Raw genomic sequence first — 24185 nt, forward strand, 5'->3', positions numbered from 1 at the left:
ACACATGTCTATAATCTCAGCAATCAGGAGACTGAGACAGAAGGATTGCTGTGAGTTTGAGGCCAACCTGAACTACATAGCAAGACTTTGTCTCAAGAAACAACAAAAACCAAATAAAACATTCAAGGTAAGTAATACTCTGAGGCAACTAGAAACAGCAGAGAACTTCTAACCTGAAAAAAAAACCACAAAAATTCACAACAAACACATTTAATGGAAATGTTTGAAGCATTCCCTTTAAAATAAGAAATGATGGGCCAGGGATTTAGCTCAGTGGTTCTGCCACCTGCCTTGCAAGTGCAAAGTACCGAGTTCAATCCCCAGTACCAAAATAAAATAAAATAAAATAAGGAATGAGGGTGGGAGGGCTAGGGAGAGGGATATAGAGATCTTACTTGGCTTACATGTGTACCCGAGGGCGCTTTGTGTAATATATTGTACACTACAGCATTTTATATTTTTTGAGTTGACTTTCAATAAATTACAATTTTCACACCCCCAAAAATAAATAAAATAAAATAAAGAATGAGACAAGGATAGCAGCTATTGTCACTTGGAACTTTTCACTGGACATGCTAGGAACCACAGAATGGCAAAAATGGAACTAAACTTTTTGTTTTGCAAATTAGGTGACTATAGAAAACTCAATTAAATTTTTGTTTTGTTTTGTTTTTTGAGACAGGGTCTTGCCTTGGCCTTGGCCTTGAATTCACTGTGTAGCCCAGGCTGGCCTCAAACCTGCAGTAATCCTCCTGCCTCAGCCTCCTGAATTCTGGGATAACAGGCATGTGCCACCATGTCCAGCTATACATAAAACTTTAAAATACCATTATAGTAACAACAAAATATGAACTGCTGAGGAAAACATCTAATAGATGATGAGGATAACCAATATAGAAATGATTATATAGCTTCCTAGAAATAAATTTAAAGATATAATAGAGATGCGAATTTTTACACATCACATTTTTATGTCCATTTTTACAGATAGGAAGGTGCTATCATAAAAACATACATTCTTTCTAAATCTAGAGTCAATGTAAATTTAGTAAAAATACTACTAGGCTTTTTCCTGGAACTTGATAACCTATATATTATGCAGGAAAGTAAAGGAATAAGAGAAGCTGGAGTGGTGTGGATGAGTAAGAGTGGGAACAACTGAGGCGCGAGGCTTCAAGGCTCCAGAACAGGGCTGTGTGCAGGAAGAGCTAAAGGAGAACGGAGAGCTCAGGAACAGACACCACCTAGGACATCACCAGGCAGGTGACACCACAGTCAGGGCAAGGTCAGCAACTGAGAGATAATGAAAAAAATTGGTCTCTGACTTAGCAACCAAGAACAATAACAACAACAAACCCAAACAAAGAGTTCAGGTGGGTTAAAGGCGTAAATGTGAAAAGAAATACTTGTAGAAGAAAATACAATTGCTGCCTGACCTTTTGGTAAGATCAGAGTAGGAGAAAATGCAGTAAGGAAGAATTTCGTAAGACACAAAAAGCACAGATTACCACGTCATAGTTAAAATATTTTATATTTTTATTCTTATATTAAAATAAAACCATTCTTTAAAAATACGCTTTTTATCCATTTTAAAAACATTTAATAATTCAGAGGTACATACTTAAATATTTAGGAAAAATAATGCCTTGGATTTGCTTCAAAATGATCTGGGAGTGAGGGAATGGGTAGAGTTATTACTGTTATAAAATTAGCTATGAGAGTGCTGGGATGTAGCTCTGGTAGAGCAGCTGCCTGTGGAATGTGAGAGGCCCTGGGTTCAATCCCCAGCACTACAGAAAAAAAAAAAAAGAAAAATTAGCTGTAAGTTGGTAATTGTTGAACCTGAGCCCTTTTCCTTTTATCAAAACCATATATAGTTTTATAAAAACCATATATAGTTTTATAAAAACCATGGTATGGTTTTTCATTTTTAAAAAAGATTAAAAATTAAGATAACAAGTTTTCACCCACAGATTAGTGAATATTTAAAAATCTGACAGTTTGTAGTGTAGAAAGAGTACAGAAAAGTGGGAACTCATACACAAATGATAGGAGCACAAACTGGCTCAACCAATTTGGAAGTGACTGCCATCTTCTAGTAAAATTGAAGATTTGTATTCCTAACTACCTCACTGTTCCCCATCTAGGCTAAGTCTTACAAAATCTTTTATCCCCTCAGTACTGGGTATTGAACCCAGAGCCGTCTTACTGAGTTACATCCCCAGCCCTTTTTATTTTTTTATTCTGAGACAGGGGCTCAATAAATTGCTAAATTGTGGCTGGGAATATAGTTCAGTGGCACAGCATCTGCCTGGCAAGCATGAGGCCCTGAGTTCGATTCCAGGTACCAAAAAAAATAAATAAATTGCTAAATTGCTCAGGTGGGCTCCAACTTAGGATTCACTCACATCAGCCCCTCAGAGCACCGGGGTACAGGTGTCAGATGTGCATCACCATACCTGACTGAAAATCTTACTCATGGACACATGTACAAAACAGTCTCATTGGTTGTTTTCCTTTCTTTCTTTCTTTCCTTTTTTTTTTTTTGGTGGTACTGGGGATTGACCGTACCCAGGGACTACCGAGCTATATCTCCAGTCCTCTGCCATTTTTTTCCCAAATTCTGAAAGAGGGTCTTAAGTTGCTTGGTTTCAAGTATGTGCTTCTCCAGACTCAGCCTCCCCAGTAGCTGGGGTCACAGCTGTGCCCCTCCATGTCTGGCTGGCTCTTTGGTTTTGTTTGTTTGTTTTTTCAGATAGGGTCTCGATATGTAGTTCAGGATGGCTTTGAATTCATTATGTAACCCAGTCTAGGGCTGGGGATTTAGCTCAGTGGTTCCACTGCCTGCCTCTCAAGCACAAGGTCTCGAGTTCAAACCCTGGTACCAAACAACAAAAAAATTATGTAACCCAGGCTAGCCTCAGACTCACACCTGTCCTCCTGCTTCAGCCTCCTAAATGCTGGGATTTCAGGTGTGCGCTACCATGCCCAGCCAGGCTCTTTGTCTTTAATAGCAAAATACTGGAAACAATCAAGTACCCATTTGTAGAATGTGTAATTAAATAGTAGCATATTTACACGATGAAAGGAAGGAATTAACTGGAGTGACAGGCCTCAATGTGTCTAAATCTCACAAACAAATCCACAGAATACAAACATTATAATGATGTTTGTATAAAATATAAAACCACATAAAATTAAACAACATTTTGGCAGGGATGCAAAAATGCAGGAACTTTATACAGAAAAGCTGGGAGTGATTAAGTTCAAAATTCAGAATAGTGATTATTTCTGGTGAGGAAAGTAAAGGGGACTGGAATGCAGGGGACAAAGAATCATGTTAGGGATGATTTTTTTTTTTTTCAGTTCTGGGCATTGAACTCAGAGCCTTTGCACTGAGCTACAACCCCAGCTTTTTTTTTTTTTTTTTTTTTGGTTTTTTTTGGTACCGGGGAACGAACTCAGGACCTTGCACTTGCAAGGCAGGCGCAGTGCTGCTGAGCTAAATCCCTGGCCCTTTTTTGGTTTTTTGAGACAGTCTTGCTGTGTAGCCCAGGCTAGCCTCCAACTGCCTCACCTTCCCGAGTCCTGGGGTTGCAGGTGTGCACATCAGGTATAATTATTCATAATTAAAAATTTTTGTTTTTCAGTAAAGAGGGCATGTGATGAGGAAAATGACAGAAGAGGCATAAAAGTACACACTGGGAGAAACAAATTTAGTTCAACAACAAACTTACTGAGTACAGATGCAGGACATCCAGCTGTCCTACAAAGAACATAGTCTCTCCCAGAAGAAAAATGCTGATTCCTCTCAGTCCAAAGGTGAAGACAGCTATGCTGAAAGCAGCTTTGGTTCTACTGGGCCTTCGATGCGGCCCTGGGTTGTCAAGGATCAGTGGGGTTCTGCACCAGGAGAAGGGGCTGAGCCCTGAGCTCTGCTTCCTTCTCTCCCCACCTGCTCCCTCTCCTTTCTAGTACATTCAGAATGACTCGTAGTTTTGGTTTTCTTTTTTAAATGTTTGGTCGTAGGACTCAAGCCCAGGGCTTCATGCATGCTAAGCACACACTGAACCACTGGGCTTCTCCTCCAGCTCTAAGCTGTGTCTTCAGTGGGAGTCATGCAATAAATAAAATACAATGCACCTCCACCTAGCTTTCTGAAGCAAGTTGATGTCTCTGGGAAAGAGAACAGCAGTAATGCGAGCATGAAGGGCTCCATACCTGTTGCTTTCTCCTGACACCTTTTCTGGGGGTTCCCCAGGCAGCTGGAAGAGTATCCATGCTGAGCCTGCAGCTTAAGTTTCCAGTTCATCACTGGGAGGGAGGCCTGTCTGCACCAGTGACCCATTCTGGGGAAGAAGGCAGGTGTGTACTAGGCTTCTGTCCAATTAGGCAGCAGGCCAAACACAGCTGCTCCTCCAGGTATCAGCTCCTCCTCCTACCGCCTCCAATTTCTGGCTTCCTCCTGGCCTTCCTGGGGGACTCCCCAGCCTCCTCCTGGCCTTCCTGGGGGAGTCCCCAGTGTCCCTGAAGCCTTCCTGGGGGAATCCCCAACGTCCCTCTGGCCTTCCTGGAGAACTGATAGTAATGGAAGCTCTTTGGGCAGTCTGATCCCAGGGTCATGTACAAGGCACTCCAGACACTGGCTCCCAAAGCCTCCTGTCACCTCTCCTGGAATCCAAGGCTCTGTATGAGGTATTTCCAGCTTGACCCCAACTTTCTGGGTCCCATGACCCCACAAAAAGTTTCAACTGAGTGTCTGCAGATCTGAAAGAGACCCAACAGAATCACAAGGCTTGTCTTTCTTCCCAAACCCCACATCTCTTTTTCCCCAACAGGCCACCTCTTCTGCCTTTTATCTACTACGTTGTCTTCTAAATGCAGTAATAAAATGCCCTGCCCTGGGTATGCTTTTGTGTGCATTTCCTTCCTATCACTTTGTAGCAGGTTGCTTTACTGAATTGATCTCCCTCCTTGTATCTATCTGCCCAGCTTCGGGACATTTCCAGCCCCATCCCAGGGAGAAACCTAATACTATTCTTCTACTACTAGCTCATATTATTGAGGACTTGACATGCGCTAGGCCCTGCCTGTTGGGAATACCTGACTTGTGCCAGGCCATGTTCTGAATGCTTACTTAGCATATGTACTATTCTCACGGGAAGCCTGATGAGCAATAAGAAAGCTGAGGTCCAGAGGCAGTATAACTTGTCCCAGGGGCTTCTCCAGGATCCTAAGGGATGGAGCCAGGATTCAAACCCCGGCTTTCCCAGAGCCTGCACCTGGAGCATTAACTGCTAAGCCACTGTCTCCTAAAGGCCACCATAGATCCAACTCGGTGGCTGAGGGCCCTCGCCTACTCCCACGCCTCATACCCATTGCTTACAGCGCATGACAGCTTCCTTTACTTGGCGGAAGCCCCGATCCGGGCCACTGCCGTCCACGTAGTACATGAAGCGGAGCTCAGTGGGGTAGGCGTCTCTGGTCAGGCCGGACATCAAGGGGATGGTGCAGCCCTCGGCCCCTGGGGCCTGGGTCAGGGCCTGCAGCATCTGGAACTTGCACCAGGGGTCACAGAGGAAGCCGGGGGTGATGAGCAGCACGTGGCAGTGACTACTGCTCAGCGCCTGGCACAGCTCAGACACGATGGCCCCGCCTGGGGTCGCATCCCTCAGCTGCAGAAAGCAGCGCAGCTGATTGGAGCTGCCCTCCAGATAGGAGACCAGCTCCTGAGCAGCAGTCAGGTCCTCCTCGCTGTGGCACACGCAGGCGTCATAGTCCTTGCTCCAGCGGCCACTGCTGCTGGTGTCCGAGTGTATTGGCGGTGGGGTAGAAGACGCGACTGAGCGGAGGCTCAGAGGTGGGGCGCTGTCCTGTGAGGCCAGCTGCGTATCGCCACTGAGGTGGCTTTCCGAGGAGATGGGCACGTTCCTAGGCTTCTTCAGCAGGGCCTGCCTGAACCAGTCTGGAGAGGACAAACACACCGTGCTCAGTCCAAACCTTCCCCTCAGGCTGCCTTTTCACCGACCCCGCAGGGTGGAGCCCAATCGCCAAAGGAAGCCAGCTCCCTGCACTGGGAAACTACCTGCTTCCTCTCAGACTCCTACTGCTCCATTATTTTAGCACATCCTTCAGGTCTAGCATTGGTTCCCTCTGTCTGTAAAGGTTCTAAAAATACACTAGAGTCGGGTGGGAGTGTTTCACCAGCCTGGGTAAGAGAGAAGGTCTTAGCTGGGTGAGGTGGTGTGTCCCTGGAGACCTGGCTACAATAGGAGGCTGAGGCAGGAGGATTATCTGAACCGAGGAATTGGAAGTCAGCCTGGCAAAGGAGTGAGACACTGTCTCAAAAACTGAGAGGAGGTGGGTCTTAAAAACTCACCTTAGGATTAGGGTGGGTTCCCTACCCACTGTGGAAAGGAAAGGGCATCAGGGACTGGCATCTTTTTGGTCCTGAGAAATCCAAGAATTTTGCTAAATGGGCAACATGGAAGAGAGCTACTGCTCAGAGCTCCTGAGGAGCACGGAGCTGAGTGACTCAGAACCCACACTTGGGAGCCTGGCACACAGATTTGATTGTGGACCTGCTAGTCTCCATCTCCATTCCCTCATCTGTAAAATGGACTTGTTCTGTTGCTGAAGGATATATATGGCTGCTCTCTGGTGTTCTAGGAGTCCTCCATAATGATGTTAAAACCCAGCTGTTGATAAGGACAGATAGGATGGGGCTTATTTCTCTGCTTGGCCCTTGCTCTGAATCATTCTGGAACAGATTTAGATAATAAGAGATACAACGTTAGCCACTCGGGACAGTGGTTTCCAGCCTAGGGAAATGAGCAGAGCGGGCCTGGAAAGCTCTGAGCCCAAGGAATCGAGGAGTCCGCTCACACACGCCTCCTTCCTCACCTCCACAAAGCATGGGGTGGGTGGGCAGGCAGGCATTGAGGTCCAGGTGGGAGCTTTGTCCCCTCATCAGCCTGGCTTCGTCTCTCCCCTCCCACACACCCACTTGAGGAGCAAGGACTACTCTCTCAGGAACAAGAGCAGAGGAGGAGCCTGGGTCCACTCACCAGCCATCCTGCCCAGAGGCTTCCTGGGCTGCGAGTGAGGCACTGGGAGGGAAGGTGATGATGCCATAGTGTCGGGCTCGAAACTAACCCTGCCAGTCCAGGCACTGGGAGGAGGCCCAGTGTTGACCTTCCAGAGCAGCCATCCTACAGGGGACAGAGAGAAAGAGATCACAGGAGCTGCACTGCCATGTTTCTAGCCCCAGCACAAGGCTCCTGGGGGTGCTGTGGCTCTCCCAGTGCCCAGTGGGCTCAGTTTCTGAATGTACCCTGTCTTGGCTCAGGAGCAGACACCACAGCTGGGCCTCGAGGTCAGACCTACAGGGTAAGAGCTCAGCGTGACTGGCAAGGGGTCTGTTTTCTGCTCCACCTGGCCAGGCAGGCACACTGAGAATCTGGGAGGCGCAGCTGGCAGGAAGCTCTTTAGAGGGACTTCTGGTGTGAATGCTGAAAGATGAGAAAGACAGCTGCTGTTTGGGCAGAAAATGATGCATCCAGGTAGACAAGTTCGGAGTGTAGAGAGTGAGTACATGCAGGAAGCCTTTCGAGCTTTTCCTCCACATCTGACCCAACAACCCCGCTGTCATCTCGAGGACACAGGATTACAAGCAGCAGTGCCTGGATTCTCACCTCTCACTAACCATGACCTTTAGCAATCTTGCTCAGCTTCAGTGTCCCCATCTGTGAAACAGAAATACTGTTCTCAGCATTACTGTAGAAACTGCATGAGACAGTTCATGTCAAGTAATGGAGCACAGTCCCATGCACCTAAAGTCCCCATATTCAGAAGTCTGAGGTGGAGAACCACTTGAGCCCATGAGTTTAAGACCAGCCTGACCAACACAGACTGTTTCAAAGCAAAACAAAATAAGCCTGGTGTAGTGATGTACACCAGTAATTCAAATACTCAGTAGGCTGAGGCAGGAGCATCACCACCAGTTAGAGGTCAGTCTGCACTATATAGGGACACCATATTTCAAAAAACAAAACAAAACTCGAGCTGGGTTCGGGCTACATGCCTGTAATCCCAGCACTTAGGAAGCAGGATTGCCATGAATTCAAGGCCAGTCTGAGCTACATAGTGGGTTCAAGGCCAGCCTGCACCACATAGGGAGACCCTGCCTCAGAAACAAAACAAATCTTACAAAAAAAAAAAAGACAAAACAAAACAAATCTAGATATGGGAGGAGTATATTATGTTCAATTTAGAAGATGCAATATTGTAACCTTCATTTTCCTAAAGTGATCTATAGTTCAATGCTATCTTAGATTCCAGAAGATTTTTGCTTTGTTTTGTTTTCTTTTGTTTTCATTTGGTATTGAAGATTGAAGCGCCTTCTCATTGAGCTATATTCCCAGCCTTGTTTTTATTTTTTTTATTTTGAGACAAGATCTTGCTAGGTTGGTAAGTTGTCCAGGCTTCTGACTTGTGAGGCAGGCGGCTGAACCACTGAGCTAAATCCCTGGCCCTTGGGTTCTGACTTGTGATCCTCCTCCCTCAGCCTCCCAGGGTGCTGCTGAGATTATATGTGTGCACAACCACACCAGGCTAGATTCCAGAAGATTTTTATTTTTGGTTTTTCCATGGAAGGCTTACCAAACTGCTCCTAACTAAATTTATATGGAAATGCAAAAGACCAAGATACCTTACTGGGGAACCTGCCAAGTCCTCTTTCTACCACAGGGCAGGGATGTCCCTGATGCTGCAGGCTTCTTCCACCTGGGTTTCTGGGAGAAGACTGAGGCACAGAGCCTGCCTCAGTTCAGGAGCCTACTAGAGACACTGCTCCCCATGACGGGGTGGGGGAGCTTGGCTTGGAGGCTGCGGAGCAACAGGCAGAGGGCTGAGAGGGCTGCTTTCTCACTTTCCACCAGATCTCCAGAAGTGAAAAGAAACCTTACAGCTGGAGTGGTGGCTCATGTCTAATCCCGGCACTCTGGGAAGCTGAGTCAGGAGGATCACCATATTTGAGCCCAGGCTAGGCAATTTAGTGACTTAGTGAGACTGTCTCTCTCAAAAAAAAAGAAAACAACAACAACAAATGCCCTGTGAGAAGATCCTGGTCAATCCCCAGTTAACAAAACCAAACAAACAAAAGGCTACCTCTAGAAATTTAAAAGGACCGCAATACTGGACACACTACAATAGAGGTTTCAAAATTTAATAAATGGCAGTCTAGCTGGGCCTGGTGGTGTACTCCTGTAATCTCAGCACTCTGGAGGATGAGGCAGGAGGATTGCCACAAATTTGAGGCCAGCCTGTATTGCATGGTGAGTTCAAGACAAGCCTAAACTACATAGTGAGACCCTGTTTAAAACAAAATAAAAGACAAAAATAAATAAGTATAAAATAAAATTTTTATTTTGAAACAGGGTCTCGCTAAATTCCTAAATTGCCCAGACTGGGCTCAAACTTTCAAACTTTCAATCCTCCTCCCTCAGACTCCCACAGTGCTGGGATTACAGGCATGTGCCACCCACCACCCAGCTACAAGTTTCAACTTCTGGTTTTAGGAAATGATTTGCCCTTCTGACAACACATCCTGATTTTGGGCAATTACCTTTTTCATTGCTTAAGAAGAAGTCTAGGGCTGGGGCTGCAGTTCCGTGGTAGAGAGCTTGCCAACACATGTGAAACTCTGGGTCCATCCCCAGCAGGAGGAGGGTGAGGAAGGAGGTGGTGGGAGGAAGAGAAATCCAGTTGCCAGCAGCATATGCCACTGGAAGTGGGGCAGTATAATCAATCCCTGGCAAATATCATTACAGAGCAGTCTTGGGACAGGAAACAACAGCACCTGTAACAAGATACTTGAGCAAGATGGCAGAGACCTTCCAGTGACCACACACGTAGCCTGCTTCCTAGAGTCTCACCCGTGCACCTCCTTGTTCCTTGTCAGTTCCCATGAAGGCAGGGCTGTGAGGCAGTCACATGCTCACACATGCTTCAGTCTTATCAAGACTTAGTAACAGTCATCGTATCAAGACAGCTGTCAGGCAGAGTAGATAAGGAACTCAGATTTGCAACAGGAAGGTCTAATCACTACTTCTGGCTTTCTCTGATTTGCTGTGTGGCCTCATGTAGACACTTTTTCTTGTATGTGTGTGTGTGTGTTTGTTTGGTTTTTTGGCGGGGGTACTGGGGATCGAATCCAGAGCCTTTTCACTATGCTATAGCCCAATCACTTAAAAAATTTTTTTTGTTTTTAAATTTTGAGACAAGACCTTGCCAAATAAATTGCCCAGCCTAGCTTGAACTTGTAATCCTCCTGCCTCAGCCTCCCACATATAGCTGGGATTACAGGAGTGCAACACTGCACTGGGCTCTTATGCTTTTAAAAATCATAAAGCAGGCTGGGCATGGTAACACACACCTCTAATCCCAGCACTTTGGGAGACTGAGGCAGAAAGATCACAAGTTTGAGCCCAGGCTCAGCAATTTAGCAATTTAGGAGATCTTGTCTCAAAATAAAAAATGAAAAGAAGAATATAGCTCAATGTGAAGTCCCTTGGTTCAATCACAGTAAGGGGGAAAAAAGTAAAGCAGAATGATATATACCTTACATGCCCACTTTGTAGAGAATAACAAAGACTTGACAGAAAATAAGGAGCTTCTCCAAAGAAAGAAGTAGCAAGATACCTTTAGTGCCTTCTAGAATGCTTTTCCAGTATTGTATGTAGGAATTTATTATGAGAGGGAAATGTTAGGAAGCTTCATGGTAGGAAATGTATTATTATCCAGCATCTGTTCTCCAATTTCTGTTATGTGGGAAATGTACCAAAACCTGTGAAGGGATCTTGACATGGGAGAATAGAATGCATCTGCTATGATTCATAATAAATTTCCATTAAGATGGAGTCAGGATCTGTAGTAGACAGAACATTCCCCTAAAGACGTCTACCTTCTAATCCCTGGAACTGAGATGTCACCAACCACAGCAGATGGAGACTTCTGGAAGTGACTGAGGATCCGAGAGGGGAAGAGCTTTCCGGGTCGCTATGTGGGCCTGGCTGGATCACCAGGCCCCTTCAGGGGAAGCAGGAGGGTCAGAGCCCGGGGAAGGAGACGTGACCACAGAGGCAGAGGCTGGTGTAAGGTGGAGTGTGGGCAGCCTCTAGAAGCTGGAAAGGCAAGGATGGATTCTCCAGAGGGGCAGAGCCCTGCCGACTCATTGTAGATTCCAGACCTGCGGAACTGGAAGGCAAGGAATACTGTGTTGGCTCAAGCTGCTGTGTTTGTGCTCACCTGTTACAGTGGTGACTGGAATCAAAGACATTATTTCTCAGCACATGTCAGGTTGGTGAGTGGAGAAGCACTGAATTCAAGTGGATAGCTGAAAACTAATCTGTTTAAATTGCTTGAAAGAGGTTTTTACACCTCCAAATGAATCATCCTCTATGCTTTGCTAAGGCTAAGTTGTTCTCAAACAGTTGCTAAAGCATTTAGGCAGGACTCATGAAGTCTTGTGGGACAGTGTCACTTAAAAGTGCTGAATATATTTACACCTCGAGGGATACAGTACATGTTTCCCAGAGAGTGGTTTTCAGACTGTGGGGACAGACCTTAGGGTGGCCCCCAGATTCACACCTGTGAGTGAAGGATAGACCTGTGAACTGATGAGACGGACAGAGTCCAATCAAAAGAATATGGCAAAGGGGATAGGGTGTCACCCACACAATTACACTACTGTATATGATATATACATACATCTGCATAGATATGCATGTGAACACTACCTAAGATGTCTATGTATACGCCACATATATAAATATTGTGTGTGTACATGTGTGTGTAAGTGTGTATACACATAGCTCCATCTCAACAGATGAGAGAGAAAGCAGAAGTTGCTGTATTAAGAGAGGATCACATGGGCTGGGGATTTAGCTGGTTTCGCCTCCTGCTGTGCAAGCATGAGGACCCAAGTTCGATCCCCGGTACCAAAAAAAAAAAAAGAGAGAGGATCACATGTCTGTCAGGTGTGGTGGCACGTGCCTGTAATCTCAGCTTTCAGGAAGCTGAGGCACGAGGATCACCAGAAGTTCCAAGCCAGCCTGGGCTACATGGTGAGTTCAAGGCCAGCCTGAACTACACACCCAGACCCTGCCCCCCCTCAAGACCACACGTCATGAACTTTGTGCAGCCTCTGGTAGCTGAGAGTGGTCCCCACTTGATAGCTGGCAAGAAAATGAACCCAAGCCTTCCAAATGCAAGGCATTATTCAAGATAATCCCAAACTGGAGACCACCATGTCTGCCAGCCCAAGTGTCCAGGGGGCGAATAAATCCCATGATCTGCCACGTAGCAGAGTACTATGCCTCACAGAGAATGAGTCACTGCTAAACACAACGTGCATTAATGTCACAAAGTACCAAGTGTACTTGGGAGTGCACAGGGTTTCACAGACTGAAAACCTAAAACTGGGCTGAGCTATTTCATGGTGTCAGAAATCAGGTTAGTCATTACCCTTCGAGGGTGGCAGTGACTAGAAGTGGTTATAAAAGGGCAAGTAATAGTTTACTGATTGTTTTAGAAGTGAACTGTGCAGGAAATGCTCAGCTTGTAGAAAATAGTTAAGCTGTACTCTTAGGCACACAGAGCCCTTTCCACGTGCCCTTCCATACACACTTCAGTATTGAGGAAGAAACTCAGGGCCTTTGCACTGAGCCATATCCCCAGCTTTTAAAATTTATTTTTCTGTACCAGGGATCGAATTCAGGATTTTGGGCTTGCCAGGCAGGCATGGTGCCGCTGAGCTGCATCCCCCGCTGCCTTTTTTATTTGGGGTCAGGGTCTCGCTAAATTGCCCAGGCCTGAACTGCCCAGGTGGGACTCCAACTTGTACTCTAACTTCCAGTCCTTCTACCTCAGCCTCCCAGAGCTCTGGGACTATAAGCATGTGCCACCACACAGGGCTCATTTTTTCATTTTTTAACCCAAAAGCCAACTTGATGTGGTTTCCTGAGTCATTCCAGACCCTGGTGCCTGGGTAGGTGTCTCCGCGGGAGTCTCCGCACTCAAGGACCTCAGCTGTATGCAGTGATTTTTAATTCAAGTCTCCCTAGGACAGGAGGACCGAACCTGCGTTGCCCGCTTGTCTCTCTGGCCCTTGGCGAGACGCCTCGCCTCCGGGTGAACGCTCATTAATGAGTGTGGTGGCAATGCCTCTTGACCCTGCGTAAAGCCACGCACTGTCGCAGTCACCCCAAGAGCTACGGGCAGAGCAGGAAGGAGGCGAGGTCTGGAGGGGAGCTGGATCCGCGGGATAGGCTTAAGCCACTTGGCAGAGCCAGGCTTGTCAGTCACCCCAGCTAACAGCCGCGACAGAAAAGTGACACTGTCCCGCAGGGCCCCGAGGCTTACGTGATCCGGGCGCTGGAAGCAGCCGGGTGGAGGACAGGAGCGGACCGGAGGCGCTGGGAGCTGGGAGAGGCGGGCCAGTCCAGCTCGGGTCCTGACGGGGCCAGTTCCCGGAAGCGCAGGCCGCCGCCCCGCCTGTCCCCGCCCGTCCCCGGGGAGGTGCAGCGTCCGTCCCTACCGCGCTACGACGACGAGGACTAGAGGACTAGCGGGACTTGGAGTTCCCCGGGGGCTACCGTGGGAACTGAGCCCAGGTTTTCTTCTGGGTCGGGCTGGGGTGGGCTGGGAGTTGAGGAGGAGAGACCCTCATTTCACTCATTTAATCTTTTGTGCACAAGCTAGGTGGCGCACGCCTGTAATCGAGGCACTCCGGAGGCTGAGGCAGGAGGATAGCAGGGAGTCTCGGGCTGGCCTGGGCTACATAGTTCAAGTCTAGCCTATGCAGTGAGACTGTTCATACCTTATTTTTCTAATGTGCAAACGATGAGCCTTAGCGAGATTAAACGTTTTTCCCCAAATGCAGAGGATAAGGTAAGCAGTAGAATGGGCACCCAAGCCCCTGGAAGCTGCAGGCTCCCTCTCTTTTGATGCTGGTGACACTGGAAGCAATGTCTGATGCCAGCCAAAGTGCTTTGCCCCGTGGGTAGCGATTCCTACAGCTAGCGACAAGGACCTACAGACCTGCTGTGAAAAGCCATAAGGTGTAGGCAAGATGTTGGCAAGTCCTGGGTTAAACGAAGCTGGCTGACTCCTTTATCCTTCATCTCTGAGTCGTGAGGTATTTATGGGCACTGTGAAGCACCATGGGATAATACAACATGCAAAGGTAATGATTCCGAAACTTTTTTCACTGTGGAAGAAATCTTTACACTATCTTCCTGGGCAGTGTTCCCCCATGTGCCAATTCGGGAAACACCAGCCTATAGGGAGCCATGTAGAAGGCAGGGGGCAGGGGCAGTTTGACTGTGTAGATCTAAGGTTCATGACCTTCTCCTCCAATCTGATTTCTTCCTTTTCTTACCAGCCACCCCAAAGGGTGAGTGGGCCACCCAAAAGGCAGTTTTCTCTAGGGTTGTTCATATACGGCGTTTCCAGGTTCCCTTTCCTCATCAGAATCATGGTCTCTGGTTGCCAGTGTTGCTGTAAGCATATTTGCTTATTTTTTATTTTAAGACAGAATCTCACTAAATTGCTAAATTACCCAGGCTGGGTTTGAACTTGGGATCCTCCTGTCTCAGCCTCCCAGAGTGTTGAGATTACAAGCATGAGCCACCACATCCTGCTCTCACAAGTTTGAGTAAAACTGTGTGGGAGTAGAGGACTCTGTAATGCACTCTTTGTAAATACTGTAAAGCACTTGTGTAGAAGGTGCCTCTGGGTGTGCAGCAGGGTGAAGGCCTCTGTCTTTGGGCCCTGAGATTGGGGTGTCTGCACCAAAGCAGGGGTGACTAAGGGCACCCTACCAGCTACCTTACAGGGGCAAATGGATGTTGTTGGGACTCACCCGTCCCTACCCCCAGGTCCTGGCAAGTTCCTTCCTGTCTTTCAGCAGGTTCTGGCTCTTCCTCTTCTGCCTCCCTCATGGGTCCTGGGTCCCCGGTCCCTCACAAGCCCATCTGTCGTCACCCTGGGCACTCACCCTCTCTTTGCCCATCCTTGAGGGCTGCCTCTGCTGGTTGCCTTTTGTTCTCCCTCAAGGCCACTTGGGAGGAGGGAGTAGGCATCTTACCCATGGACCCCATTCCTGCTTATTTCTCCTTCTCCGAAGCTGTCCCCACCTGCTCCCTGACACTGACGCCCCAGGCCACCACAGGCCTCCTTGGTATTGAGTCTAGGTGACACACATCGTTTTGCACCGTGGCCACTTCCTCCTCAGCTTGCTGCCAGCCTCTGCTGGGTTTTCTCCTGCTCCACAGGCACCTCTTCGGTGTCCTCCTTTTTGCTCTGTCCTTCAAATGTCAGTGGGGTTCCTCTAACTTCTGGTTTTGGCCCCTGCTCTTCTTCTCCCATCCTGTTCTCTGATGTTGTCTCTACCTCCAGTCCAGACTGTCCCAAGGCCACACCATCAGCCCAGCCCCCATTAGATGTCCCTACTTGGATGCCCAGCAGGTCCCTAATTGTTCCAGGCCCTTTCCCTCCCATTCTCTGCAAGCTGTCCCGCCATACACCTGGGGCTTACTGTGCTCCCTCTGCTGTTGCTCTCGTCACCTGCCTGCTTCGAACCATGATGGTGTGGGCTGCAGCACCAGCCTTCGCCTGGCCTCCTGGCCCTGCCTTGATGTCCTAATCTGTTGCCCACAGATAGCTGGGTTGACTTTTGCTCGCCTTTGGAATTTTTCCAGTGCTAAGGATTGAGTCCAGGGCCTCACACATGCTAGGCAAGCACTGTACCACTACACCGCAGGGTGATTGTTTTGTTTTTTACACTGAACGATATCTCCAGCCTTTTCTTTCTTTCATTCTCTCCCTTTCTCCCTCCCTTCCATTTTGAGACAGGTGTCGCTGAATCATTAAACTCAAGTTGCCCAGACTAAGTTTGAATTTTCAATCCTCCTGCCTCAGCCTTTCAGCACTTTTAGCCTCCCAGAGTGCTGGGATCACAGATGTGCACTGCCACGCCTTGCTTTGTTGCTTTGAGACAGTCTCACTATTGTAGCCCAGACTAGCCTTGAACTCCCAACCCTCCTGCCTCAGCCTCCTCTCAAGTGCTGGAATTACAGGTGTGTGCCATCATGCTTAGTGTGACTTCTCTTTAAATCTCCTGAGTTGGCCCCTACCTGCAGGAGAAAATCCAAGCTCCTCAGTGTGGCTCTTTAGCCTCTGGCCCCTCCTCTTTCATGCCATGATCCAGGAAGGAAGTCACTGTGAATCCTGCTATGGTCTAAATATTGGTGTTCTTCAGAAATTCGTATGTTGGAACCTGGGACTCAACAGTGGGACCTTTTGGGAAATGATTAAATCCTGAGGCCTCTCCCTATGTGAATGGGACAGGTGCTGCTATCAAAGAGGATGAGCTGGGCATGGCAGCATATGCCTGTGATCCCAGTACTTGGGAGGCTGAGGCAGGAGGATTGCTGCAAGTTTGAGACCAGCTTGGGCTTCATGGTGAATTCAAGGGCAGCCTGAACAATGTATAGAGGCATTGTCTTAAAAAGAGCACAAAGGGCCGGGGATTTAGCTCAGTGGTGCTACCGCTGCCTCCTCCTCGAAAGCGCAAGGTCCCAAGTTTGTTCCCTAGTACAAAACAAAACAAAACAAAACAAAAACAAACAAAAAACGAGCATGAAGATAGCTGCCTTATCCTTGCTGAGGACACAGTGAGAATTTGCCACTTTTGAAGCAGGCAGCAGCAAGCCCTTACCGGACCATCAATGAGCTGGTGTTGGTCTTGGAATTTCCAACCTCCAGGAGTTTGAGCTGTAAAAACCTTTTGGTTATAAATGACCTGGTCTAAGGTACTATGTCACAGTAGCCTCTGAATCTGTACTTCTTGCCTCTGGGGCTTAGTGCATGGTTCTCCCCCTGCTGGATCCAGCCTGTTTGTCTTTTCAGTTCAGCTTGCAGGTCAGCACCCCAGAAGGCGTCAGGGCCACACTCCTCCCCGCCCCTGCCCTCCTGGGCAACGCGACCTTGTCTGGGGCTTGTTCCACAGTGCTCACTGCTCTCTGCTCTGGAGGGATGGGGAGGGCAGGATACAGATGTGGAAGTTCTAGCGGGACACACACCTAGCTGTGCTGTGCGCATCTCCAGTATGTAGCTTTGAATACAGGTGGAAGAGATGAGTGACTCGTCCCTTCCCTCTACAACCAGAGTTCCCACAGGGCTTCAGAACGGCAGGAGCTCACAGACAGATGCTCACCTCCCAGATCCAAAAAAGGCTCCTGGCAGGGGGATGGGGCCATGGCTCCCACACTTCAGGAGTTGAAGGCTCTGGAATGCTTCAAGAGTTTTCATCTTAAGAAGAAATGGGACCAAAGACTGGAGTGAAGGAGTTCACCACATTTATTGATCGATGACTGGGGTAACAGAAAAGGCAGTACATCTGGGCTGGGCTACCCCAATGCTTCTGCACCTGTGCTCTGTCCAGAAGTGAGGCTGTCTTTCAGGGTCAGCACCAGGAGGGAGTCAGTCCTCAGCTGGGCTCTCAGGACTCGAGGTCCTAGACCACCTTGGGTGGCAATGGCCTGGGCTAGAGATCAGTCTGAAAGTCCTGCCCTGTCACTTGCTACTGGCATGCAGCTCAGTGTCTGTGCCCGCTGGCCTGCCCAGCCACGTGGGGGATGTGTGGCCAAAGTGAGGGTGGTGGGGAAAGGAATGAGGCCCCGGAGCAGTGCGGGAAGGACCTGGCAGTGGGGGCCAGTGCGGAGGAGCTCACAAGCTCAGATGATATTTTGCTCCAGGACCTTCTCCTCCAAGTAAAAGCGGCTGAAGAGGAAGGGGGTCATATCGATGGTCTGGAAGCAGCCCCCCAGCAGCACCTCGGCCACAGCCCGCCCCACACCCGGGGCATGCTGGAGGCCGTGGCCACTGAAGCCCGAAGCAAAGTACATGTTGACCACTAGCGGATGGGGGCCCACCACACCATTCTGGTCAAAGGTGTTGTAGTCATAGTAGCCAGCCCAGGCGCTGTGAACCTGTGGGTGCACGAGATGTGGGGTCTCAGCAAGGCTGCAGACATGCTCAACCCTCACTCTGGTCAGGGGCAGATGCTGAGGGCCTCGTGGGATAGGGTGGGCTCAGCAGACTCCTCAGTGGTTCCTCAGTGGAGGGAACATGGCAATGGCAGGTCCAAGGGGACCAGGATGTTCCAATATCACCCATCCTGTCCACTGTCCAAAATCAAACAGGAAAAGCCACCCCTGCCAGTTACCTTTAGAGCCTCGAAGGCTGGCACTCGCTGGGCCAGATGAGGCCACACTTTGTTTTGGAAGAAATCGTGGTCCACTTCCAGGTCTGCTGGGTCTGGTTCCTCCTCCTGGTTGAGAGATGGGAACAAGGCTTCGGTTTGCCTGGGACACATGGGCAGACCCAACCTCATTGGTCCCTTTAAAAGGTGGGAATGGGGGGATAAAAGATCCCAGTTCTGACAGGATGGGCTGAAACACTAGCAACACAGAAAAGGGGCCCCGACAGCCTGTCTCCCCTTTCCCAGTCTGTACCCACTCTGCCACCAGCTCAGCTTACCTCAGTGGGGCTACGGCCACCCACATAGTTGTTGCTCAGTCCTTCCCGGCGAAAATAGACTCCACTGGTGTCTGTCACCAGGGGCGTCTCCAGGCCTGGCCCCTGGGGGCAGTGCCACAAGTACACAAACCTGCCATAACGGCGGGGGGTGGGGGGGTGGGGAGAGGGGTTTAGGATATCACAAGAACAGCACGGCTGGTGACCGTACCCACCCCATCCACACTCGCATGTGCCCAACCAACTTTTGTATTATCTCTTTCCTTCTCTCACCAACCTCCTCAGCTGCCCCAAGGGACGCTACCTTTTCCTCGGTTCCACAGGTAGCTTGGTGCCCTCCAGGGTGCCAGGTGGCCCCTTCCCAATACCAGCCAGTTCTGCAAGCTGCCCAGACCAGGCTCCTGCGGCGTTGACCACTATGGCACATTCCACCGGCTGGTACTCCAGGCTGTTGTCCATCTTGACCTGCAGGCACCAGAGGGTGAGGGGAAGGAGGCCTGGCCCACACCTGGCTGGGCACCATGAGAGGGACACTTCCTCCTGAGCCTTACTTTACCTGTGCTGGAAAGTGGGTAGAAAGAAGAAGACCAATACTACCACAGTCATAAGGAGCCACTGGATCTAAGGACTTACGTGGACTTCATGGATCCTTTTCAAGTTCACCTCTTCCCCATCTGAGTTCCTCATGCTGTTAGATGAAGTAATAAAACCTGTAAAAAAGAGGAATAATACGATCTTAGAACCTGGGGGTGTAGCTCAGTGGTAAAGCACATGCTTAGCATGTGTGAGGTTCTGGGTTTGATTTGAAGCACATACCTCCCACCCCCTAAAAAGTGCCCCTTAAGTGAGGAAATGGGGATCCTACTGATTTCTTAAGGAAAAAAACTAAAGGATAGGTGCTTTCCCACAGACACTGAAGCCGACAGAGATCAGGTAACTGAGATAAACTTGGCCACACGTGGGACAGGACAGTGCTAAGAGAAACTGTTAAGCAGGTCACAGGTCACAAAGCAGCCTTGTGAGGAGCACAGTCAAGCTGCCCAGGACCTGCCCCCTGGGGGCTGGGAGCAGCCCTGTCCCTCACCAGCCCTTGCTTAGCCCATGAGTGAGAAGCTTGGCCTGGTGCTAGAAGACACAGTATGGGTCCCTACACTCACGTGTCACCTCTCCCTCGCAGAAGAGGACTCCCATTGACTGAACCTTTCGCCGAAGCCCCTGAAGCAGAGACCAGGGGTCAAACCAACCTTCATTCTCCAGCCCTGAAATGAGAAAAGGTGAAAGTAGGAAGTGGGACTAGGGCCTGTTTCTCCTATTATACTTTCTACCGCCCCAATATTTCTCTGGGCTTGGGAGCCAGGGAAAGGTCATCCGGACCAAATGGACCAGGCAGTCCAGCCCTGCAAAGGACAGAAAAGCAGCATAGCTGGAGCACACCCTGTTACCAGGATGGGGTGGCCCTCCTGCAGCATGGCCGTGGTCTGGCCAGACTGTCAACATGGGGGCAGACTCACCATAAGATGCCAGGGCTACTCCCTCCGTGTTTATCCAGGGAAACTTCTTCTGAAGCTGCTCAGGAGACATCAGAGAAATTTTGGCCCCTTCCTGCCTGAGAGAAATGTGTGTGTCTGCGTGTGTATATCATGGAGGGCAAGTGTGTGGAGGACAGGAGCACGGACCCCAACTCCACAAGTGGGGAGTTCAGCTCATTTATGTTGCTCCTCTGCCCTAAATGGCTCAATTTTCCCTCACTGCTGAGTGAGAAAGACCCAGGCATCTAGCTGAGGTTCTTTGCTATCTGAGCCTCTGTCTTTCCCTACACCTTTATCACTGTTTAGCACACTAACCTCCTTGTCCCCTATCCATTCCTTCTCCTTATGACCTGGTAGGGAGATGAGTTTCCCTCTATACCTGACAGAATGGGTTTCTTCTCCACTGCCTGGTGTAGTCAGTCCTTCCCATCAGCACCTTCCCATCAATGTCTCCTCTGGGACACTGTTTCTCAAAGTCAGGTGCTACAAAAAATACTCTCATAAACCAGACTGCCTAACTGGAATTAAATCCTAGGGCCACTATTTACAGGACTAGAACCCCGTACCTCAGTTTCCCCATATGTAAAATGAGGATTTTTAATTTTAATTTTTGTTTTGGAGACAGGGTCTTGCTATGTAGTTCAGGCTGGCCCTGAACTCACTATGTAACCCAGGCAGGCCTCAAATTTGTAGCGATCCTCCTGTCTCAGCTTCCCAAGTGCTGGGATTACAGGTGTGCACCACCACACCCAGCTAAATGAAGATATTCTGACAGTTAAATGCCTTAAAGTGGTAAAGCATTTAGGATACTATGTGATATCACTAGTGAGACTTCTAGAGAGTTTGTTAAAGAAAGCCTCCAGCCACAGTGTTCTGCAAAGATGCCAACTCTTAACTGATTTTGAGACCTGAAGGCATGTCCAACCTGCTGCCTGTTTTTGCAAATAAGCCAAAGCCAATTAATTACATTTTTCTCTATGGCTGCTTTTGTGCTACAATGGTGGGGCTGACTGGCTACAACTGAGCTGAATGACTAGCAGAATCTAAAATATTTACTATTTGTCCTTTGACAGAAAAAGCTTGCTGATCTTGACTGAATGTTTTTTTTAAAAATGCAGATTCATAGCCAGGCACAGTAGCGCACACCTGTAATCTCAACACTTGCAAGGCTAAGGCTGGAGGATCTCAAGTTCAAATTCAAACTAAGTTGCAAGGCCCTATCTTAAAATAAAAAATAAAAAGGACTGGGAATGTAGCTCACTGTGAAGACCCGAGATTTAATCCCCAGAACAAAACAAAACAAAAAAACCCCAAATACCCCTCATATTCCTGGACTACTCTCTGGGATGTTGGTTTATTAGGCCTGGTGGTTCTTATGACCTGGCACAGGTAGGGTCTGCCACAGCAGCATTCTGTCATCTGCCGGAGCCCTTGGCACAGGGCATGGAAGTGCTGCATGCTTATCTTTCTGGAAAGCCTGAGCTCCTAGAGAGCAGGTAACTGTCTCATCAATTGCAGCCTCTCTTCCTAACGTGATGCTGGAGGTCCCTGAAAACATGAGGCTGAGAAAGAGCTCAGGGCTGTATTGGGTACCCACCTCTGCATTTTCACATTGGTTTCCAAGACGGCAGCACCCTTTTCTGAAGCTAGCAAGAGGTAACCCAAGGGGTTGAACTGGAGGTCCAAGGGAGGGCCATCGACCACAGCCAAGTACTCCTGTGTACAAAGAAAGGCCACCTTGAAAAATCAAGGGAAACCTTTCCTGGCCAAATCACCCACAGCTCCCAGGGACCAGTACCCCAAACCAGAAGAAGCCTTCCTGTAGACACCAATACTGGGAAGAGTCGGGAGGCTCCTAACTCCTAGCTGCTTGAACTGCTCCCGGTCCCTGATTCCTCTCAAAGGCTGGACTGCTTCTTTCTCTGAGTGCCACAGTCCCAACCTCCCCATATCACACTGTACATACATTAATGTTCCGTAGAAAGTCGACTGAAAAGAGAGAGAGCTGGACATTCTGAGGCAGTGAGAACTGCTGACGAATCCCACCCACAGAAAGCCCTGTGGAGGCCTTTGAGTACTGTGGAGAGACAAGAAAAGTTGAGGTAGACGAGTATGCTGTCACAATGGAATGCTGCAATGGGAGCTGTGAGTTCTACACCTGAAGTTAAAGGGGAACCCTCTTTGCAAGTTTATAGCCTAAGAGCAGTCAGGGTGGAGAAACCCACATGCAAGTCCACCAGCAGCCCAAACATAGTGTTAAAATCGCCATAGGCAGATAGGCATAGCAGCGAGGGTCAGTCATCTACAAAGGGCTGGACACAATGAGACAAAACAATAATGGTCTAGAAGTACAACTGTAGATTAAAATGTGATTACTAATTAGAGGATGAAAGACTATGACTAAGGTACCAAGACTTGTAGCTAGACAGGAATGGGAAATATGAACTAAACTGCAGAAACCTCAAAAGTAACAGAATATAGCCGGGCATGGTGGCGCACACCTGTAATCTCATATTTGGGAGGCTGAGGGAGGATGACTGAGAGTTTGAGGGCAGCCTGAGCTACATATTGAGACTTTCTTTCTTGCTCTCTCTCAAAACAAACAACCCCCCCGCAAACAGTGGAATCTAAAAGAAGAGTGAGACAGCTATTTGCATTAATAGCCTGAAATGCAAAGTCTCTTGGCCAGACTTTTGTCATATGAAACTATCCAACATCATGGAATCTGCTTTCAGAAGCAAAAACCTTATTGTCAAAGATCCTGGTTTGAGGAAGAAACCTCAAAAAGGTCTAAAGTCTAAAGCACAGTCGCTGTCCTCTGGACATGCAAGGATTGAGGTCTTCCCTCTTCCCTTCCCCCCTTGCCTCACTCATGATTCTGTCCTACCCTAGACCTCACCGTGTGGTCTCGTTCCACCACCAGCACCCGAATAGCACCTTGTCTCTTCTCCAGCTTCTTCAGCCAAAAGGCTACTGATAGGCCAACCACTCCACCTCCTACGATTACCACATCCGAGTGTTCAGGGGGCAGGTGCTTGGTGTCACACATCAAGTTGCTGGGCTCTCCAGGCATAATTGACTGGATCTTCTTCTTAAACTCCGACACCTTTCCATCCCAGTCTGTAGAATGTGGTTAGGTTAGAAGGCTTATGTCTCTCTTCCTAGGTGGTGGGGCCAGAAGGTGGGCACAGGAAAAGGTGGGCACTTGAGTTGGAAGTCCTCACTGTCATTCTTTCTCATAAGGTCAACTTACCCAGCAGTACCATCACAGCTTTGTTGTATGGTCCATATACAGTCAACCTGTCTGATCACGGATCATGTCTGGCACTGCAATCTTCAACTTCCTAGAATTAGCACTTTCCACTTTCTCCCTAGGCTAAGCGCCTGACATGTTTATCTCCTGAACAGATCTCTTTCTCTCTCACTTAAGCACCAGACTCAAGATATTCAAGTGCACGGTCATCTCTACTAGGGTATCCCAGACCCACAGGCCAAGAGGTGCTGGCATACTACGAGGCAGCTCCCTCTAATGGCAACTTATCTTAGACACCCTTGGATATCCATCACCCCCTGCAAACCTCGTTTTTAAGTGGGATGTGTCACTTGAGAACGGCCGCTTTGGTATCCATACACCTGCCCGGGCTCTACGAGCTCTGGCAGGCAAGGTTTCCCCAGCCGGCCTACAGTCCTGCCAGCGTGGCCCTGAAGGTCACACCAGAACCACAATACCCTCGGCTTTACCCAGAATGGAGTTTCCACTGCGCGTTTCTAGTCCCCGGATCAAGAGACTCCGGCCCAGGCCGAGCTGCAGGACCCTTCGAAGCATGCCTCCCTCGAAGCCGAGCCCCTCTGAGAGCCGGCTACCCCATACTCTTACTACCAGGGTATCCGCCTCGCGTTCAGAAGAGTGCGCCCATTGGCCAGCGGTCGCTTCCAGGCCCCCGCCTCTCCACGCTATAGGCTGCCGCTGGCCCCACCTTTCCGTAACCTCCCCGGGAGCCCCACCCAAGGCGTTGCCTACTGCTCATTGGCCTACCGTTCGTTACGTAATTCCTA

General features: G+C 48.9%; 2 protein-coding genes across 9 annotated transcripts; both read right to left on the reverse strand.

The window, feature by feature from the left end:
• Positions 1-1518: 1518 nt before the first annotated feature.
• Positions 1519-13533, reverse strand: Tirap (TIR domain containing adaptor protein). Of its 3 annotated transcripts, none has more exons than XM_087214310.1 (6): positions 13423-13533; positions 9626-11256; positions 7695-7745; positions 7068-7211; positions 5387-5965; positions 1519-4767 (listed from the first exon to the last, which is right to left on the reverse strand). In XM_087214310.1, exons 4-6 carry the CDS (start codon positions 7132-7134, stop codon positions 4748-4750), a joined length of 666 nt encoding a protein of 221 aa, XP_087070436.1. In that variant the 5' UTR covers positions 7135-7211; positions 7695-7745; positions 9626-11256; positions 13423-13533; the 3' UTR covers positions 1519-4747. The 3 variants fall into 3 exon arrangements, with proteins under 3 accessions (XP_087070436.1, XP_087070437.1, XP_087070435.1); XM_087214311.1 differs by having other exon boundaries at positions 9626-9859; positions 13423-13530; XM_087214309.1 differs by lacking the exons at positions 7695-7745; positions 13423-13533 and having other exon boundaries at positions 9626-13381.
• Positions 13534-17403: 3870 nt separating this feature from the next.
• On the reverse strand, positions 17404-24064 carry Foxred1 (FAD dependent oxidoreductase domain containing 1). Of its 6 annotated transcripts, none has more exons than XM_004862595.3 (11): positions 23871-24064; positions 23029-23249; positions 22096-22206; positions 21727-21845; positions 20112-20206; positions 19758-19859; positions 19234-19310; positions 18905-19065; positions 18604-18733; positions 18290-18394; positions 17404-18053 (listed from the first exon to the last, which is right to left on the reverse strand). In XM_004862595.3, the coding sequence occupies exons 1-11, from the start codon at positions 23953-23955 to the stop codon at positions 17799-17801; spliced, it is 1461 nt and encodes a 486-aa protein (XP_004862652.1). In that variant the 5' UTR covers positions 23956-24064; the 3' UTR covers positions 17404-17798. The 6 variants fall into 6 exon arrangements, with proteins under 6 accessions (XP_004862652.1, XP_021098428.1, XP_004862653.1 ...); XM_021242769.2 differs by having other exon boundaries at positions 23029-23290; positions 23871-24034; XM_004862596.4 differs by having other exon boundaries at positions 23383-24030.
• Positions 24065-24185: the final 121 nt, after the last annotated feature.

The sequence above is a fragment of the Heterocephalus glaber genome, unplaced genomic scaffold (assembly GCF_053883595.1).
Source record: "Heterocephalus glaber isolate CG9 unplaced genomic scaffold, H.glaber_assembly_v1.0 deba00001446, whole genome shotgun sequence".
NCBI classification, from domain to species: domain Eukaryota; kingdom Metazoa; phylum Chordata; class Mammalia; order Rodentia; family Bathyergidae; genus Heterocephalus; species Heterocephalus glaber.

Excerpts from the sequence above, each read along its gene's own strand:
- Tirap (XM_087214309.1), bottom strand. The coding sequence starts at position 9,713 with ATGGACCCAGAGTTTCACATGTGTTGGCAAGCTCTCTACCACGGAACT. Across the intron at positions 5,966-7,067 it reads GCCTCTGGGCAGGATGGCTG|ACTGGTTCAGGCAGGCCCTG; the intron begins GTGAGTGGACCC and ends TGTCCTCTCCAG. Across the intron at positions 4,768-5,386 it reads AAAGGAAGCTGTCATGCGCT|ATCTGCAGACACTCAGTTGA; the intron begins GTAAGCAATGGG and ends GGTCTCTTTCAG.
- Foxred1 (XM_004862595.3), bottom strand. The coding sequence starts at position 23,955 with ATGCTTCGAAGGGTCCTGCAGCTCGGCCTGGGCCGGAGTCTCTTGATC. Across the intron at positions 23,250-23,870 it reads CAGTGGAAACTCCATTCTGG|ACTGGGATGGAAAGGTGTCG; the intron begins GTAAAGCCGAGG and ends CACATTCTACAG. Across the intron at positions 20,207-21,726 it reads ACCAATGTGAAAATGCAGAG|GCAGGAAGGGGCCAAAATTT; the intron begins GTGGGTACCCAA and ends CATTTCTCTCAG.